The sequence below is a fragment of the Oncorhynchus kisutch genome, linkage group LG11, assembly GCF_002021735.2.
Source record: "Oncorhynchus kisutch isolate 150728-3 linkage group LG11, Okis_V2, whole genome shotgun sequence".
NCBI classification, from domain to species: Eukaryota; Metazoa; Chordata; class Actinopteri; order Salmoniformes; family Salmonidae; genus Oncorhynchus; species Oncorhynchus kisutch.
The window spans coordinates 60,144,637-60,164,408 of record NC_034184.2 but is presented as its reverse complement, the minus strand read 5'-3'; the positions used below and the strand labels follow the sequence as shown (position 1 = coordinate 60,164,408).

Below are 19,772 nucleotides of genomic sequence, written 5' to 3'. Positions count from 1 at the left end.
TCTATGGACTTCACATGACTGGGCAGGGGCGCAACCATGGGCAGGCATAGGCCCACCCACTGGGGAGCCCACCCACCTGGGAGCCAGGCCCCGCTAATCAGAATGAGTTACTCCTCAGTTTCTTCAGCTATCCGGGTGGCTGGTCTCAGACGATCCCGCAGGTGAAGATGCTGGTTGTGGAGGTCCTGGGCTGGCGTGGTTACATGTGGTCTGCGGTTCTGTTTCTGCTATCTTTCATTTCAGCTCATGAAACATGGGACCAACACTTTACATGTTGCGTTTATATATTTGTTCCGTGTATGTTTTCAATAAAGACTTTGGAGATGAAATATAGTTTGTCAACAATCTAAGCCAATTCCGTTTGTTTTGCCCCATAGTTGTGCAGCTATCGTTTTTTGTTGTTGTGCCATTTGAAATACAGCTCAGGAGTGAAATATAACTTGCCAGCAGGCGGGTTACAAAGAGAGGATACCAGGATCACAGCGCCGAGATGACATTCACCTAATAAGGAAGCTCAGTGGTACACAGAGATCATTAGAATCCAACTACAGCAGGTGCTCTGATAGGACCACAGATCACAGAGAAAACACAATACTCTGCAGAATCAATAGTATGGAAAGTCAAAAGTGCTGGGAAAACACCACGTGTAGAGAGGAAAAATATTTCACAGACCAAGTTTTCGCGGCGCAGAGAACAACACAAGGCATCGATTTTGACTGGTTTCTTTCAGTTGAGAGCGTTTCCTTGCCATGCCGGTTGCGTTAGGGAGGTGTGTGCGTGTGCGTTTGTGCCAGGGTTTCCATGTGGCACCAGACATTTGACCGGCAGCAGAACTGTACTCGACCTCTATGCATTGGGTGCCTAACCTGATTAGGGCATCCACCCATGGTGCTGAGTATGACAGAGATCACATTTAGATGATAGTGATTCATATTAACAGAACATACCACTCGAGGATGCAACGGCATGCGTTCTTCTTACCGAATTCCGATGTGCACTTTGTAGATGTCAGAGTAACTGTCCACATTTCCGTTTCCTCAGCCAACAAGACAAGTAACGAACGGCAAAATCACTAGCCTATGTCAATCTACTATCCCCTGTAGTAGAAACGTTGACCTATTCTATTAGTCAGCTTGTTGAGTCAGCTCATTGAGTCAGATGCAACAGATCTGAATGTTTAGCTGAAAATGTTGATCAACTATTAGTCCTTCACATTATAGTGGCGTAGCAACGCGCTCACGGCAGTAGGCTACGCACGAATGTCAAGGGCGCACTGCACATGCGAGCGGTTTCATGTGACAGAAATCACATTTACTTTAGAAATGTAGAAATAGGGGAGATCTAAAGATGCAACAACGAGCATGGGTTGTTAGGGGAGATCTAAAGATGCAACAACTAGCATGGGTTGTTAGGGGAGATCTAAAGATGCAACAACTAGCATGGGTTGTTAGGGGAGATCTAAAGATACAACAACTAGCATGGGTTGTTAGGGGAGATCTAAAGATGCTACAACTAGCATGGGTTGTTAGGGGAGATCTAAAGATGCTACAACTAGCATGGGTTGTTAGGGGAGATCTAAAGATGCTACAACTAGCATGGGTTGTTAGGGGAGATCTAAAGATGCTACAACTAGCATGGGTTGCACATATGACTAGGATTGTGCTTTTGGCTACTGGACAATAAAATAAAGTTGATTTGAAAACCAGTAGAACATGAGAGAAATAGGCTACTGGTTTCAATGTCATATGAAACCCTGGTGTCTGCTTGTGTGTGTGTGTGTGTGTGTGTGTGTTTGTGTGTGTGTGTGTGTGTGTGTGTGTGTGTGTGTGTGTGTGTGTGTGTGTGTGTGTGTGTGTGTGTGTGTGTGTGTGTGTGTGTGTGTGTGTGTGCGCTTCTTTGTTTGTTTGCGTTTAATCGTAGCCCAGATCTGGGCAGCACACGCGAGGCGAGCCAGAGTTAAATGGAGATAGGCTGTGTCTCCCTGAGGCCACTGGTCTCTCACATCAGTATCCCCTCATGGGCCCTTGAGCCCGTCTCTCTGACCGCACAGCTTTAATCAACTCTACAGGCTTCTCCTCCTAATGGCAGTGTCTCCTAGCCCAAATCACACTCACATCTGACAACAAACTAGCACCATCTGCCCTCCTTTCCTCTATCACCTCAGAGCAATGCCAAGGAGTCAGAGATACAGTGGGGAGAACAAGTATTTGATACACTGCCGATTTTGCAGGTTTTCCTACTTACAAAGCATGTAGAGGTCTGTAATTTTTTATCATAGGTACACTTCAACTGTGAGAGACGGAATCTAAAACAAAAATCCAGAAAATCACATTGTATGATTTTTAAGTAATTAATTTGCATTTAATTTGCAGTATCAAAAACTTGTTCTCCCCACTGTACACTGGAGTTAACAAAACAGAGAGAGAGAGTGACAGAGGGAAAGAGAGATATATATATACAGTAGATAGAGATAGAGAGGGGGGAGAGAGGAAAGAGAAAGGGCTCTGGTTAAAAGTAGTGCACTATATAGGGAATAGGATTCCATTTCAGACACACCCTGTCACACCCTGACCATAGTTTGCTTTGTATGTTTCTATGTTTTGGTTGGTCAGGGTGTGATCTGAGTGGGCATTCTATGTTGGTTGTCTTGTTTGTCTATTTCTATGTCTGACCTGATATGGTTCTCAATCAGAGGCAGGTGTTATTCATTGTCTCTGATTGGGAACCATATTTAGGTAGCCTGGGTTTCACTGTGTGTTTGTGGGTGATTGTTCCTGTCTCTGTGTTTTGCACCAGATAGGGCTGTTTTGAGTTTTCACATTTCATTGTTTTGTAGTTTATTCATGTATAGTTTTCCTTTATTAAACAAACATGAATCATCATCACGCCGCATTTTGGTCCGACTCTCCTTCACCTAAAGAGAACCGTTACACACCCCCAGATTCAAACCAAGACAGACCTCTCGTTTCCCCTGTAAAAATAGCCTCAACCATCAATCACTGTCACCCAATTATGTTCGATATGAATGTAAAATATTCAAATGTCTGGACTTTAGAGAACTGGCCTCATTATCTATTTCATTATGCATGGACAGTGCTGAAATGGCCATATGGCTCTGCTCATTTATAGAATAGAAAAATCTCCGGCTGGATTGATGAAGGTTAAGGGGACCTTACCACGGCGCATAAAACCACATTTTACAGACTCGCACTTCAGAGCTAGCACACTGCACTCGCTCGGCTCGCCATAAGGCTTTACATTTGACTTCAGAACAATCCGAAACATTTGCTCAAGGTGAAACAATACGAGAATCTTGATCTATGGTCCTAGATCCACTGTGGCCTGCTAATGCAAGGACAGTGCCAGATTACAAATGACAAGACAGGCAACACGCAGGCCAGGCATCTTATAATGATGGCAGTACCGTTATAGAGAAGGCTTCGGGATATTAGTTAATGAAATATGCACAAAATGGAGTGATTTTTAAGAGAGAGAATGAGAAAGCAAGAGGGAAGGGGGGTGGTGGACATTTCTTTCACATTTCTTTCTCTAGCTCACACGCTCTTTCTCTTATGTCAGTCGTTTCTCTATTCTATTCTCTCTCTCCATTCTTTCTCTTCCACTCCTCTTTCTCCCATTCCCCTCACTCTCTTCTCCAGCCCCTCACTCTCTTACCAACCTTTCCTCCCTCTCCTATTCTATCCTTCTCTCTATCCCCCTCTCTCATACTCACCTCTCCCCCTTATGTCATGACCACCTTCCTCCAATGACCACTCAAGCCACGAACTGTCCCGACCCTATCATGAATGGTGTTGTTGTTGTTGTTTTACATTTTAAAAAGCGCTTTGAGGTTTTTTATGTCATGAATAGCTCTATAAAAGTTGAATAAATTCGGAATTATAATTGTAATTATAATTTTCTTGCTGCGGTCAATACTGCATGCCTAATGAAGGCCTGCCTGTGCTACGTAAAGATGAGGAGAGGAACATGTGGATGGACAGAAGAGGAGAGATGAGGAGAGGAAGAGGGGATGGACAGAAGAGGAGAGATGAGGAGAGGAAGATGGGGATGGACAGAAGAGGAGAGATGAGGAGAGGAAGATGGGGATGGACAGGAGAGGAGAGATGAGGAGGGGAAGAGGGGGATGGACAGAAGAGGAGAGGAACAGTGGGATGGACAGGAGAGGAGAGATGAGGAGAGGAAGATGGGGATGGACAGAAGAGGAGAGATGAGGAGAGGAAGAGTGGAATGGACAGAAGAGGAGAGGAACAGTGGAATGGACAGAAGAGGAGAGGAAGAGTGGAATGGACAGAAGAGGAGAGAGGAAAAGTGGAATGGACAGAAGAGGAGAGATGAGAAGAGGAACAGTGGGATGGACAGGAGAGGAGAGATGAGGAGAGGAAGATGGGGATGGACAAGAGAGGAGCGATGAGGAGAGGAAGAGGGGGATGGACAGAAGAGGAGGGAAGAGGGGAATGGACAGGATGGAAGAGGGGGGTGGACAGGAAGGAAGAGGGGGATGGACAGGAAGGAAGAGGGGGATGGACAGAAGAGGAGGGAAGAGGGGGATGGACAGGAAGGAAGAGGGCGATGGACAGGAAGGAAAAGGGGGATGGACAGAAGAGGAGGGAAGAGGGGAATGGACAGGAAGGAAGAGGGCGATGGACAGGAAGGAAGAGGGGGATGGACAGGAAGGAAGAGGGGGATGGACAGAAGAAGAGGGGAATGGACAGGAAGGAAGAGGGGGATGGACAGGAAGGAAGAGGGGGATGGACAGGAAGGAAGAGGGGGGTGGACAGGAAGGAAGAGGGGGTTGGACAGGAAGGAAGAGGGGGATGGACAGGAGAGGAGGGAAGAGGGTTATGAACAGGAAGGAAGAGGGGGATGGACAGGAAGGATGAGGGGGGTGGACAGGAAGGAAGAGGGGGGTAGACAGGAAGGAAATGGGGGGTAGACAGGAAGGAAGAGGGGGATTTACAGAAGAGGAGAGGAGAGGGTTATGAACAGGAAGGAAGAGGGGGATGGACAGAAGAGGAGGGAAGAGGGTTATGGACAGGAAGGAAGAGGGGGGTGGACAGGAAGGAAATGGGGGGTAGACAGGAAGGAAGAGGGGGATTTACAGGAGAGGAGAACGAGAGGAGAGGAGAACAACACAGCGCCACAGTGTACAGCGCCTATCACCTGTGATAATCCATGGTGGCATCTGAGGTCAGGAGAGTGTGTACACACATGCACACTGGTGTGAAATAGCATTAACCACTGTGAAACAGCATTAATACTCCAGCATGGGCTACTGACGTCACAGACCATGTCATTGATCACTGAGAGACTGGAGAGAGAGAAGCAGTGGAGCATGAGTAAGGCAGTCCCAGTCCCCCCAGACCACACAGGCACATACTACCTGGCTGTGTTCTAAATTGGTACTCTATTTGTTTCATAGGACACTACTTTTCATCAGGGCCCATAGGGCTCTGGTCAAAAAGTAGTGCATTATGTAGGGGATAGGGTGCCATTTGGGACACCGCCTCAGACGGAACATAACATCTTAGCACGGCAGCCGTGTGGCTTTAAACAGACACTCAACCAAGGACACAATGTCCTCTGTGTGTCATGTACAAGTGCTGTACACACTCGGGCGCAGTACATTTACTCCATTGACATTGACCAACACACACACAAACACACAACCATTCATTCCTTTCCTGGGATGTGCTGTACTCTCCTGCCAAGCTCATTTAGAGAGGATTATAAATGACGTGTAGTTATCTTGTTTTTTAGAGGTTTATCATTGTCGCTTTGCACTGGGTTTCATATTTTTACAAAGCAATATCTGACATTGAAGGACATCGGGATTGAATGAGAATAAATGGCATCCTGTTTGCTCTTCGCCTGAGAATGGTCCAAATGCGTGGGCTGCGTCCCAAATGGTGCCCTATTCCATACATAGTGCACTACTTTTGACCCGGGTCCCCATAGGCCTCTGGTCAAAAGTAATGCACTAGGAAATAGGGTGCCGTTTGGGACGTCCATAGGTCTGCAGGATCTCCTGCAGGTCCAATCTCCTGGCCAATCATTCTAATGGGGCTCATCAGATAGGTGAAGGCTGAAGGTGACTGGGAAGAATTACGCTCCCTACTCTTAAGTGTTCTTTATTCCCCCTTTTCTTGGAGGACGATTCTTACCTAACAGTCGTTGCCACATCTATGGGTTTGTATACTGTATAGGCTTAGTGCTTTACAAGGCCATTCGTATGGTTTCTCACTGGGAGCAGAAATGTGCCTGAGCAATAAACACCAGCAAATGTTTTTCCTTGAGGCCCCCATTATTAGCCAAATAATGAGCATTCTGTGCAAAACCCCCAATATAGACCAGCCCACTGGGCTAAAGATGGACCGGCCCATCTGGGCTAAAGATGGACCGTCCCATCTGGCGTTCGCCCTAACTGCCCTATGGCCAGTAACATTTTCGCTTTAACGTTTGTTTGTCGTTTTTATAGCATTTTTCAAGGGTTTTCATTGGGTTTATGCTACATGGATATTTGATGTATTTTTTGCTAGTGGTAAGCTAAGCCAGCCATGTCCCTTTCCAGCTTCCCTTTCTCTGTCATCTACAGGTAAACGTTTAGCAAATGGCCAGGGGAGACTACTGTGGGCTGTGTCACTGAGCGTTTGGCTTGGCTCTCCATCGGCCACCAGCGACAGAGGAGCTTGTCACGCTCTCACAGGCAGAGGGAATGTAATCCGGAGAGGGCCATGTCCATGTCACCAACTGCCGCCACCACAGACAAACTCAGCTCAGATTACTATCGTGTCCAATAACATTTGATGTAATTCCTTTCTAAACGATTCTATCTTAAAGAATGGATATTCTTAAGGCCACAGTCAGGTTACGATTTGGAGTCTGTGCATGTTTTGTCTCCTGTCTCGTTTCTCTAGTCAGTGACCTATTTTTTTAAGTCTTTATTGTTTAAATCCCTTTTCACAGAAAATGTAATGCCTTGCTACGGCGGGGGGGGGGGGGAGGACATGTTGCTCCCTCCTGTCTCGTCACAAAATATTGTGGAATTTGCGTTATCTTGCATTGAATCGATATGTCTGTGTCATAAAGCGGTTATATCAGGCCCTAGGAGGGAATGCTGTTTATTACGTTTCATTCGGATGTCCTGGGTTTGTGTCCCAAACCACACCCTATTCTACTTTTGGTGGCACATGGGCCCCTGATCAAAAGAAGTGCACTAAATAGGGAATAGGGGGGCATTTGGCACACACAGGGTGGATGGCTGTCCCAGAGGGGAAAAGGTCATACGTGATTTTAGAAATGGAACACATTGATCCAGCCATTGTACAGATTCTATTCACCAACCATTTGGACAAGTGCAGTGTGCTCATAGTCAGTCAGAAGGAAACACATGACAAAACCCGAAGTTCAGTTAAGAAACCGTCGAATCATTACAAGACTAATCCTGGTTTATATTTTTATATAGATAGATCTCTTTGACAAGTTCAATCACATTACGACCACGGGTGGATAATGCATTTAAAAAGAATCAACGACGACACGTTTGAAAATGTATTTCCATTGTGGTTCTCTTAAATAAATGGTTCAAAATACAAGCAAACAAGTACAAACATCAAAATGGTAGTCCTAGGCTACTCGGTAGACCTAGCCTTCTGGGCGTATTTGGGTTAATCAACACAAAACAAAGGACAGGGCAACATTGTCATATCCTAGAGCAGGACTCCCTCAGTATTATCAGCAAATCTCAGGCTCCTAAACTGAGTTAGATGATGCCAGATGATGGTGATGCCAGATGATGGTTTGATGATTGTGATGCCAGTAGGCCTATGGTCTCAAGAGTCCTCTCAAGTACCCCTTGTGGATAGGCCAAGTACCCCTTGTGGATAGGCCAAGTACCCCTTGTGGATAGGCCAAGTACCCCTTGTGGATAGGCCAAGTACCCCTTGTGGATAGGCCAAGTACCCCTTGTGGATAGGCCAAGTACCCCTTGTGGATAGGCCAAGTACCCCTTGTGGATAGGCCAAGTACCCCTTGTGGATAGGCCAAGTACCCTTGTGGATAGGCCAAGTACCCCTTGTGGATAGGCCAAGTACCCCTTGTGGATAGGCCAAGTACCCTTGTGGATAGGCCAAGTACCCCTTGTGGATAGGCCAAGTACCCTTGTGGATAGGCCAAGTACCCCTTGTGGATAGGCCAAGTACCCCTTGTGGATAGGCCAAGTACCCTTGTGGATAGGCCAAGTACCCCTTGTGGATAGGCCAAGTACCCCTTGTGGATAGGCCAAGTACCCTTGTGGATAGGCCAAGTACCCCTTGTGGATAGGCCAAGTACCCCCTGTGGATAGGCCAAGTACCCCTTGTGGATAGGCCAAGTACCCCTTGTGGATAGGCCAAGTACCCCTTGTGGATAGGCCAAGTACCCCTTGTGGATAGGCCAAGTACCCCTTGTGGATAGGCCAAGTACCCCTTGTGGATAGGCCAAGTACCCCTTGTGGATAGGCCAAGTACCCCTTGTGGATAGGCCAAGTACCCCTTGTGGATAGGCCAAGTACCCCTTGTGGATAGGCCAAGTACCCCTTGTGGATAGGCCAAGTACCCCTTGTGGATAGGCCAAGTACCCCTGGTTGGGAACCACTGATGTACCCTAAAGCAGGGAGACAGAGTAGAGGAAAGACATCCTATTCCCTGTCTAGTGCACTAATTTTGACCAGGCTGTCCTATAACCCCATGGGGCTCTGGTCAAAAGTAGTGCACTGATATAGGGATTAGGGTGTCATTTTGGGACATTAGCAGGCTCATTCATAAAGATTAGAAGTGAGTGTGGGTGAGTCACAGCGTGCCTGCCAGGCAGCATCTCTGACAGCACTTCTTTTTTTACTCCTCACACAATGGGGGGAGAAAATAGCCCCGCGAATAGCACTCCTCTCTTCTCAGCCTGAGACGGTAATAAAAACATCACGGAGAATTGGATTCAGGGAACGAATCCATGGAGCTCGGCTTTGTCTCCCGATAAAGACTGTGAAGTCCAAACGGTGAATTTGGGTGTTTGGAATAATGCACTTGGGAGCAGCCTATTCCACGTGTGGGACTCTCACTTCCTATCTCAGTATAATGTTTTAGTTAGCACGGGTATTCTCAAGTTCAGGATGTGCATATCACCCTTCTTTTCTTCATGCTCAGCTTTCACCTTGCCCAACACAAAGGTTTCAGCCTACAGAGAAACCTGTCATTATATCATGTCTTATCTTGTGTAGCCAAAACTTTGCATCTCTTCCTTTTCTTTCTTTTGGCAGACTAAACCGGTTGCGTTTGCTGTCCGCACAAATGTCAACTACTGTGCCACCAACGATGACGACGTCCCCGTGCCGGGCATGGCCATCTCCTTTGAGGCTAAAGACTTCCTCCACGTCAAAGAGGTCAGGGGTTACAGTACTATCAAATGGGGACGAGGATGATGGAGGTGGAGGAGAATGGGAGAAGAATGAGGATGAGGAGGAGGAGGAAGATGATGTTGATAACAATGATGACGAGCAGAAGGGGAACACAGATGTATTAACCAGTTCATGTCCGTCCCCCTGTAGAAATTTAATAACGACTGGTGGATAGGGCGCCTGGTGAAGGAAGGCTGTGAAATCGGTTTCATCCCCAGTCCTGTGAAGATCGAGAACACTCGGATTCAACACGAGCAGAGAGCCAAACAGGGCAAGTTCCATTCCGGGTACGTACCCCCCCACCTTACTGCAATCACCATGGAAACTAACATGCACCTCACCCAATCATTATTCTTGCATTGAGCCGACCCTTGAGATAGCCGACACTGTCATCCTGCAACACCTCAGATATACTGATATGAATTATATAGCTGATATGAATTATTTCTCTTTGCAGTAAATCGGGAGCAAACTCCTCTACCAGTTTAGGTGAAGTGGTTCCTAACTCGCGGAAATCCACCCCCCCTTCCTCTGGTGAGTAATGGAGGGCCTTGCGGCAGGCGTTTGGGGAAAGGTTGCCACGTTTTTCACAGACACAAACAAACTCTTCACTGTAATACTTGGGAGTTATTACCAAACCTCCATCAACCTCTAAGAGGGCTTGAAAAGGAAGCGTGATAGAAATAGGAGACGAGGGTGAGTTTCATTAGTACGGTCATTATTTTGACCTTACTACTGGCCTATCTTTTGTACACTTCAGGCGTATTGTCTAATCGGTTGCTAAATCTACACGACGTGGCCCTTTAGTGGAAATGTTAGAATGGTGTTTATGTCTTAAATGTTTGCTTATCTTATGTGCTATCGTTTACTGTCATTGCTCACCCCAGTTTGACTCTAGTTAACTCGAGCTTGATTATGGTCTGTATAGTTTGTTTATGTGGTGGAATAACCTGTGTACATGTCCAGTGTTAGGTGTTCAATGTTACCCTTGTAACCTCCTGTGTTTGCCTCTGTGTGATGGTGGCCTTGTGTTGTGTCCATGTGCGTAGCCTTTGACATAGATGCCACAGGCTTAGACCCCGAGGACAATGAGCTTCCAGTCCACCTCCGCTCCCCTAAAGCCAGTCAGCCAAACACTGTCATGTCATCCACCCTAGCCAAAGAGAAACGAATGCCCTTCTTTAAGAAGGTAAACGTGGCATCTACGCTAGTATTTACTCTCTCTCTCTCTGTCGGTCCGTCCGCACAGCTACCCACGACAACTGCCTCACTGTGGCTGCTCAGCATCACCCTGTCCACCGTCTGTCCGTTCCCCCCGTTCTGTTTGTCCTCTGTGTCCCGCCATAGTCCGTGTCTCTTTAATCCCTCCACTGGGCGTTCCGGCCATTAGCATGCATGTTGCCAGTTTCTTAACCCTCTCTCTCTCCTCTTCCGTCTGGGCCGTAGCTAAGCAGAAGCAGAAGTCGGTAAGTTATATTGCCGTGCAGCATGCACCAACCCCCAGCAGGGCCTTGGGGGTCTGGGGGATGTGCATCGGTGATTTCTCTGCAGTGGTTGTGGTCGTTCCTGACACTCCCATCTAACTCACTGTCGTCGCTGTGGTGTCTCTCTGTGTGTGTGTGTGTGTGTACATGTGTGTGCATGCGTGATGCAGATTTAGTGGGAACTCATTGTATTCAGCTATTAAACCAGAAGTGTGTATACATTAGTGCTGTTGCGTTGATCATATTACCGCCACACCGGCAGCCATGAGTCATGACCACAGTAAAATTCCACATGAACTTTGAGTCACAATAATCTCCTGTTGTTCACTCTGGACATGCTTTGATAGCACCCAACTTGCTAGACCATCAGGTCCTAATGGCCTGAAACTCAGGGTGCTATTGTCCCTCTAACCACTCTGACATCAATGCAAATGCAATATAAAATCACATCAAACACATATCGTCAATACAAGTAGGACCCCAGTACTCTTAAAACTCACCTCACTGTGATGATCAATTTTGAAGAACGAAGTTCAACAACGGTTTGAAACAGTGTAAAAACACATATTTGAGCTTATGCATAGGCTTATAAGCCCGAGCCCGAAAGAAGAAAAAAAAACTGAATTAAAATGATTGTGCCGTTATAGAATACATAGCCTACCATATTATACACATGGCAGAAAAACATCAAACATAACTCATTTAAGATGTCTTTGGTGCATCATTGGTCTAGCCTATACTCCAAAATGAACCAAATGGACCTTTGAGTGTAGACTGTATTATTATGCATACTGGATGGACTGGCTACTTTTATGCTACGCTCTAAAATGTCTATCCATGAGTCTGGGAGAGAACCTGTTTGGTTCATTGGTTGTGCACTTGTCGGGGCAGCGAGAGCATGCTCCTCAAACAGTGGTTGATGCGTGGAGTGAAGTAAGTTTTCTTCTATTTATTTCTCAGCTGCTCGTATTAAGCACATGCTCCACTGTAAAACCCAAGTAGCCTACAACACGGACCAGTGGGAAAGGCCTTCATTCGCTAGTCGAGTGAATACAGATGACATGTATCGTTTCCCCTGCCCCTGTTCCTGCCCATTAGATACTGGGCCATTCTAAATCTAAACTAACTTTTACCTATTAGCAAAGAGAGGTTCAATTGAGAATAGAAAACGGCTGTGCAGCCTGAGGCAAGGAACAGAGCTCAAGCTTTTTTTGCGACTTTCTCAAGTCATCAATAGCCTGTTGTAACGGTGTGCGCTGAGAGTCGGGAAGCAAGTTCAGGGAGTGAGTGTTTTAATCAATTAACACAACATAATACAAAATAAGAAAAACGAACCACGCACAGACAGGAAACTGAAACAGAAACAATGACTCCTGGGGAAGGAACTAAAGGGAGTGACAGATAAAGGGCAGGTAATCAAGGAGGTGATGGAGCTGATGTGCGTAACGATGGTGACAGGTGTGCGCCATAACGAGCAGCCTGGTGACCTAGAGGCCGGAGAGGGAGCACACGTGACACCTATAATCACACCATGTACAGTACCAGTCAAAAGTTTGGACACACCTACTCATTCCAGGTTTTTTCTTTATTTTTACTATTTACAACATTGTAGAAAAGTTGTGGCGACATCAAAATTATGAAATAACACATATGGAATCATGTAGTAACCAAAATGTGTTTATAAAATCCAAATATATTTTATATTTGAGATTCTTAAAAGTTACTACCCTTTGCCTTAATGACAGTTTTGCACACTCTTGGTATTCTCTCAACCAGCATCATGAGGTAGACACCCGGAATGCATTTCAGTTAATTTGGGGAATTTCTTTCCTTCTTAATGCTTTTGATACAATCAGTTGTGTTGTGACAAGGTAGTGGTGGTATACAGAAGATAGCCCTATTTGGTAAAAGACCAAGTCCATATTATGGCAAGAACAGTTCAAATAAGCAAAGAGAAATGACAGTCCATCATTACTTTAAGACATGAAGGTCAGTCAATCCGGAAAATGTCAAGAACTTTGAAAGTTTCTTCAAGCTCAGTTGCACAAGCGCAGGAAAGCGCAGGAAAGGAAGACCCAGAGTTACCTCTATGCAGAGGATAAGTTCATTAAAGTTAACTGCACCTCAGATTGCAGCCCAAATAAATGCTTCACAGAGTTCAAGTAACAGACACATCTCAACATCAACTGTTCAGAGGAGACTGCGTGAATCAGGCCTTCATGGTCGAATTGCTGCAATGAAACCACTACTAAAGGACACCAATAAGAAGAAGAGACTTGCTTGGGCCAAGAAACACGAGCAAGAACATTAGACCGGTGGAAATCTGTCCTTTCTTGGTTACTACATGATTTCATATCTGTTGTTTCATAGTTTTGATGTCTGCACTATTATTCTACAATGTAGAAAATAGTAAAAAATAAAGAAAAACCCTGAGTTTGAGTTTATTTTATTTTTACAAGGACAGTCCCTGGGCAGGTTATTAAAAACAATTACAATATAGACAATCATTGTGCAGTGAGCACACGCAGAGCAACATAGGACAAGCAAGACATAGCATACAGACAGAGCAACATAGGACAAGCAAGACATAGCATACAGACAGAGCAACATAGAACAAAAAGCAGCAAGACAAAATTCATAAAAGCAACAAAGTGTTTCCACACCTCACAAGCTACAGACAACATGGAAAGCGGCAACACACAGCTAGGGACCATGTTCACACATCTGATTGACCTTTAGCCATGTCTTCATACATTTTGTGAAAGTGTGATAGGTGGTGCAGTGTGTCCAAACCTTTGACCGCTACTGTATGTTTTGATTTCTGAGACATTGTAAGGTTTGTATCATTCACAACTAAATCTAGCATATAAGACCTGTTTCAAATGATCAGTTTACGCTCAATATAGCCACTTCATACAGTATGCACAATCGCTTCGTAATGGGAAAAAATATCCCTTCTTTTTTTTTCCAGATAAATTCAATTATATTGTTCTTACTATAAAAGTGTATAAAATAATGGCACAGGATTTATAAGTACACATTTTCTTCATGTCATCGTTTTTTTTAGACTTAACAAAATTAAATAGTGGATATATTGTGATGGTGTATATTAAATTGATTTATTCAACTTTTTTTAATCAGCGGCTTGTATCTGGGGAGGCCTGGACATGATAAACGTGTTAATTAATGGTAAATTACCTGAGACCGCCATCTTTTGCATGACAATAACCAGCTGACAAAATGTCATGACCGCCACAGCCCTAATCTACAGTGACAGCTATTAGCGTCCGTGTTGGTTTGGTTGTGTATCTTTATCACAGAAACATGAATCAAGTGTGACCTCCATTAGAACAAATACAACTACTATTCTCATGTTAGTCTAATTATGAAACAACTCCCATAAAAAAAATATATATATTTTGTCAAGCACTGCCATATTAATACACAATTTCAGAGGAGTTATGGAAATCCCATAAGGGCTTTCTTGGCACATGATGGTGTGTGTGTGTGTGTGTGACTTTCTATGCCTGCCTGTGTGTGTTTCTCTGTGTGTGTGTGTGTATGTGTGTGTGTGTGTGTGTGTGTGTGTGTGTGTGTGTGTGTGTGTGTGTGTGTGTGTGTGACTTTCTATGCCTGCCTGTGTGTGTTTCTCTGTGTGTGTGTGTGTGTGTGTGAGACTTTCTATGCCTGCCTGTGTGTGTTTCTCTGTGTGTGTTTATGTGTGTGTGTGTGTGTGTGTGTGTGTGTGTGTGTGTGTGTGTGTGTGTGTGTGTGTGTGACTTTCTATGCCTGCCTGTGTGTGTTTCTCTGTGTGTGTTTATGTGTGTGTGTTTATGTGTGTGTTTATGTGTGTGTGTGTGTGTGTGTGTGTGTGCGTGTGTGTGTGTGTGTGTGTGTGTGAGACTTTCTATGCCTGCCTGTGTGTGTTTCTCTGTGTGTGTGTGTGTGTGTGTGTGTGTGTGTGTGTGTGTGTGTGTGTGTGTGTGTGTGTGTGTGTGTGTGTGTGTGTGTGTGTGTGTGTGTGTGTGTGTGTGTGTGTGTGTGTGTGTGTGTGTGTGTGTGTGTGTGAGAGACTTTCTATGCCTGCCTGTGTGTGTTTCTCTGTGTGTGTTTATGTGTTTATGTGTGTGTGTGTGTGTGTGACTTTCTATGCCTGCCTGTGTGTGTTTATGTGTGTGGGCCAACCTCATACACATAACCCACACACATACACACATTGCATACACAACAATAGTTCTTGGGTCATTGTGTGCACTCCATGTCTTGACTTGATGCAAAAGCTTAGCAAACAGAAAACTCCTCTCCATTCACATTTCATGTCCTTTCTACTTGAAACATTATATTTATTGAGTTTTTGGTTTTCTTTTTACAATAATCAGATAAAGAGGTGCAGTCTCGTCTCCTTTCCAAGACCATGCAACTACAACAATAGCCACCATTTTCCATCATCCAGCAGCATACATTATTTTAGTAACAATAACCCTGTAGCCTAGGACAGCGAAATGTGGCCAAAAATATTTAAGCATCCTGACCGGTAGTGCTACAGACTTGGATGCTCTGGCCCTGCATCTAGCAGCACTTTCCCCGCTCTGATGTAACGAGAGTTCCCCAGGGACAGCCAGTGACGGCAGCAGATGTTAGCAGTTGAAGAAAAATGAAAGAGAGGGAGACGGACCGAGAGAGCGATAGACAGGAAGACATTGCGGAGAGAGGCTAAGACACAAAAACAGGGTGAGATGGAACAACAACAAACAAAAACAGCAAGAGCGGTAGATACTGTAGTTAGCAGTAATATTGAGTTGTGAAAAAAGGTAGTAAAGGTGTGACAGACTCGGTGCTATCGCCTCTCTCTCTCTCTCTCTCTCTCTCTTCATCCATCTGTCATAGCTGTCTCCAGTAGTGCTCAGATCACGCACTGTCGCTCCTGCGGAGGTGAAAGCGTTTTCATTTTCCCTGCGAAGCGATGGCGTGTCAGTCTTGTCTGTCTGCAGGTGCGTTCCTCAGACATACTGCACCGTCACACCGCTGGAACTGTGACAGCACACACAGATGTGGCATTAGAGGTCTACTGCCTCGCTGTCACCCACACACACACACGCATACCTCTGAAGCTGTCACTGAGATGCACTGAGCTCCCACTCTGTCGCTGTGTGACTGGGTTTCTCTGCTAGTTTGTTTCAGTTCTACCGTTTCCTACCGTTTTAGTTCTTATCATCCTTGTTCTGACTAACCAGTTCCTCTACTGACATTCCCTTTTGAGTAGATATCAATTATGAAATGAGAGATTCTGCTCAGTATACCTTGACCTCCACACAGATTTGGATTGTTGTTCTTATGTTAAGTTGCTTGTCAATTCATTACGGGGTCAGTGAATTCAGTTCAGAGATGATCTTAGTATTTGCTCTGTCTAGAGTGTCATTCAGTATAACGTCTTACCGTTTTATATTTACTCAAAATGAAAACAAAACACCCCTATTTCTATGGACCAGAAAACCATGATGGATGAAGGGATGTACCAGTCCCAGATTGCACCTTTAACTGGCATCCTTCATGTGTGTTGAGTGCAAACTGGGGCTCACAGTTAGAACAACTAATTTCATAGTTTGCCAAGTTCCTTTCAGTTCTAATAATTGGTACAGTGTGTTTTGCTTTTCCCCCTGGACTTAGTGTGTAATGTTGAGTGTGCATGCTTCCAAAATGCCGCCATTGTTTCCTATTTAGCGCACTACTTTTGACCAGGGCGCTGGTCAAAAGTAGTGCACTATGTAGGGGGGCAGGGTGCCATTTGGGCTGCGGACTCTGTATAATAATCCCCCTGGATGTGAAGCTGATGGGTTGTTTTCTGTCGCCGGGCAGACGGAACACATTCCTCCATACGACGTTGTGCCTTCCATGCGACCTGTGGTCCTGGTTGGACCGTCACTGAAGGGCTATGAGGTAACAGCATTGTTATTATAAGGGTTTGTTATAAGTTGTTATGCAATTGTTATAAGGGGTTATCACTGACACTACCACCCTCACCACTATTACATTCTATTTAGATCACTACTTGTTAAGTTTGCCAAATCCGGTAAATTTCCCCCAAATTACCAGGTTTCCCAGAAACCCAGGGAATCTTCCAAATGGGAATTCTGGAAAACCTGGACATTTTGGGGAAATTACTTGAATTGTGCAACCCTACTACTGGTACTAGCACCACTACTACACTCACTAATACGTTCTGTTTACACTAATTCCACTTCTACTACTTGTTCTCATTATGGACACACCAACAGAGCTGAGCTTTGTCTCTGTGGTTAATGGGAGGCAGAAAGGGGAGGTTCCTCTGGAACCTGATGAGAACAGGACACACTAAGCCGAGGAGGAGCACAGTTGTTTACATGGGAAAGGCTGAAGTGCTGTCAGTCAATTCTGAAACAACAGTCTGTCCTGTGGGGCTCCCTCTCTCACCAACAGAGAGCTTGCTTCAATTCACCAACCAACCTACCCATGCAAACACACACACACACACACACACACACACACACACACACACACACACACAGTCTGTTTTCAAAATGATGGTCGTTCCATAAATGTTCACTGTGTTTTTCTTATCCCTTTTGCTTGCAGGTGACAGATATGATGCAAAAGGCACTGTTTGACTTTTTGAAACACCGATTTGAAGGGAGGTACGTGCTTTTCTCCCTTCCCCCTCTCTTTATCCCTGTTCAGTCTGCTCTGCCTGAGTCCTATAGGCTGGTATTTAGTCGTCCCGGGAGGTTTTGCCGAAGGAGTATGTAACAAGTTTGTTTGGCCTGGAGATGTGTGCTAGCTGTTGCTTTAAATAGGCCTTCTCCATGTCCTTAATAGGCCATAGTGGGCCCTAGTGCAGCGCAGGGTTCTCCTCAGCTCCTCTCCTCTCCATGCACCAGTCCCTGCCTGGGCTTCCTGGCTAGTCTCCCATCCACAGTAAATAAATGATGTTACAAAACTCATACTGTACTCATACTGTAAAGCGTATTTATATTCTTCTCAGAGTGCAAGACTTTTGATCATTAGCAAGATGTTTTACATATGGTATTTGACTATAAGCATACTCACACCATCTCTGTCCTCATCTACTAAACCTTAGAAATCCCAACTCTCCCCTCTTCATATGGTGATTTGGTTGCTATCCCCTTTTTATTTGGAATACAGTGTTCTTTCCAAGTGTTACATTTTGTATTGATATTGATCATGGATCAAGGCTATTTGATTCGGAAATCAGAGCACGCTCTCTTCTCTCTCTGACCAGTTATTTTCTTTCTCTGCCTTCCTATCAGAATATCAATCACTCGTGTCACGGCAGACATCTCTCTTGCCAAACGCTCGGTCCTCAACAACCCTAGTAAGCACGCCATCATCGAGCGCTCCAACACACGCTCCAACCTTGGTAAGTTCTGGAAGTATGAGACCTCTGTGTTCCTCTAGTGCCCTTTGTATTTAGAGAGACTAATTGCATAGAGAAAGGGGAAGGAGTAAAAGATTAAACAAAGTATTTTCTGTGTCCCAAATGGCATCCTATACCTCATACAGCAGTGGTGGAAAAAGTACTCAATTCTCTCGCGTAAAAGTAAAGATACCTTAAAAGAAAATGAAGTAAAAGGGAAAGTCACCCAGTTAAGATACACTTGAGTAAGTCTGAAAGTATTTGGTTTTAAATATACTTAAGTATTAAAAGTAAAAGTACGAATAATAAAAAAATCCTTATATTCGGCAAACCAGGCGGAAATCCAGGGTCACACTCCAGCGCTCAGATATCATTTAAAAACAAAGCATTTGTGTTTAGTGAGTCCGCCAGATCAGAGGCAGTAGGGATGACCAAGGATGTTCTCTTGATAAGTGTGCGAATTGAACCATTTTCTGTCCTGCTAAGCATTCAAAGTGTAATGAGTACTTTTGGGTGTCAGGGAAAATGTAGTGAAGTAAAAGTTGTCAAAAATATAAATAGTAAAGTACAGATACCCCCAAAAAACGACTTAAGTACTTTACACCACTGCTATACACTATACACTCTTAGAAAGAAAGGTGCTATCTATAACCTAAAAGGGTTCTTCGTCTGTCCCCATAGGAGAACCCTTTGAAGAACCCTTGTTGTTTCCAGGTCAGACCCTTTTGATTCCAAGTACAAATGTTTTGTGTTCCATGTAGAACCCTTTTCCACTGAAGGTTCTACATGGAACCCAAAATTGTTCTACCTGGAACCAAAAAGGGTTCTCCAATGGGGACAATTGAATAACCCTTTTGGAACCCTTTCTACTAAGAGTGTCGTTCATGACTTTTGACCAGTGGACATATGGCTCCAGTCAAAAGTAGTGCACTATATAGGGAATAGGGTGCCATTTGGAAGAAAGCCTTGAAGATGGTTATAGTGCAGACCTACAGATGTTGGAAGGGGACGATTGACCTGTCTGGGGATGTGATTAAAAAGGTTTGTGTTTGGAACAAAAGATAGGGAAAGAGAGGAGAATCCAGAAGCCTGCTGCCAGATAACAAGGTCAAGAACCCAGCTGATTTTACCAGGCTTGATTAACAAGCTGCGGTTTAGAATGAAACAGATTCCTCAGCTATGACCTCACGGGGGTGGCCGGAGAGCCAACGGAACTATGGAAGCCACAGTCCTAATCTTTGTATTGGATCACTGACATGAGCAACGGTGCTCTGTAATGTTACTCCTGGGATGCATCCCAAAATGGCACCCAATTCCCTATTGAGTGCACTACTTCTCTGACATGCCGGTTGCTCGGGCAGCGATGTCCCGGGATTAAAGCCCTTTCTGTGGAGCCTCAGACGGAGCGTGGATGGAAGCTAGAAGCTAG

At 44.9% G+C, this 19,772-nt stretch overlaps 1 protein-coding gene across 6 annotated transcripts in view; it reads left to right on the top strand.

The window, feature by feature from the left end:
- The window catches only part of cacnb2a (calcium channel, voltage-dependent, beta 2a), a 117,497-nt gene that overhangs the window by 80,474 nt on the left and 17,251 nt on the right, over positions 1–19,772 (top strand). For 4 of the 6 annotated variants that reach the window (XM_020494783.2, XM_020494787.2, XM_020494788.2 and 1 more), the window contains 7 exons: positions 9,311–9,433; positions 9,599–9,735; positions 9,906–9,982; positions 10,498–10,637; positions 16,789–16,869; positions 17,545–17,603; positions 18,237–18,346. In XM_020494783.2, the coding sequence (XP_020350372.1) occupies positions 9,311–9,433; positions 9,599–9,735; positions 9,906–9,982; positions 10,498–10,637; positions 16,789–16,869; positions 17,545–17,603; positions 18,237–18,346 (727 nt within the window). Of the gene's footprint in view, positions 1–9,310; positions 9,434–9,598; positions 9,736–9,905; positions 9,983–10,497; positions 10,638–10,894; positions 10,915–16,788; positions 16,870–17,544; positions 17,604–18,236; positions 18,347–19,772 lie in introns of all 6 variants that reach the window. The other 2 variants (XM_020494785.2, XM_031835987.1) reach the window with 1 other exon arrangement.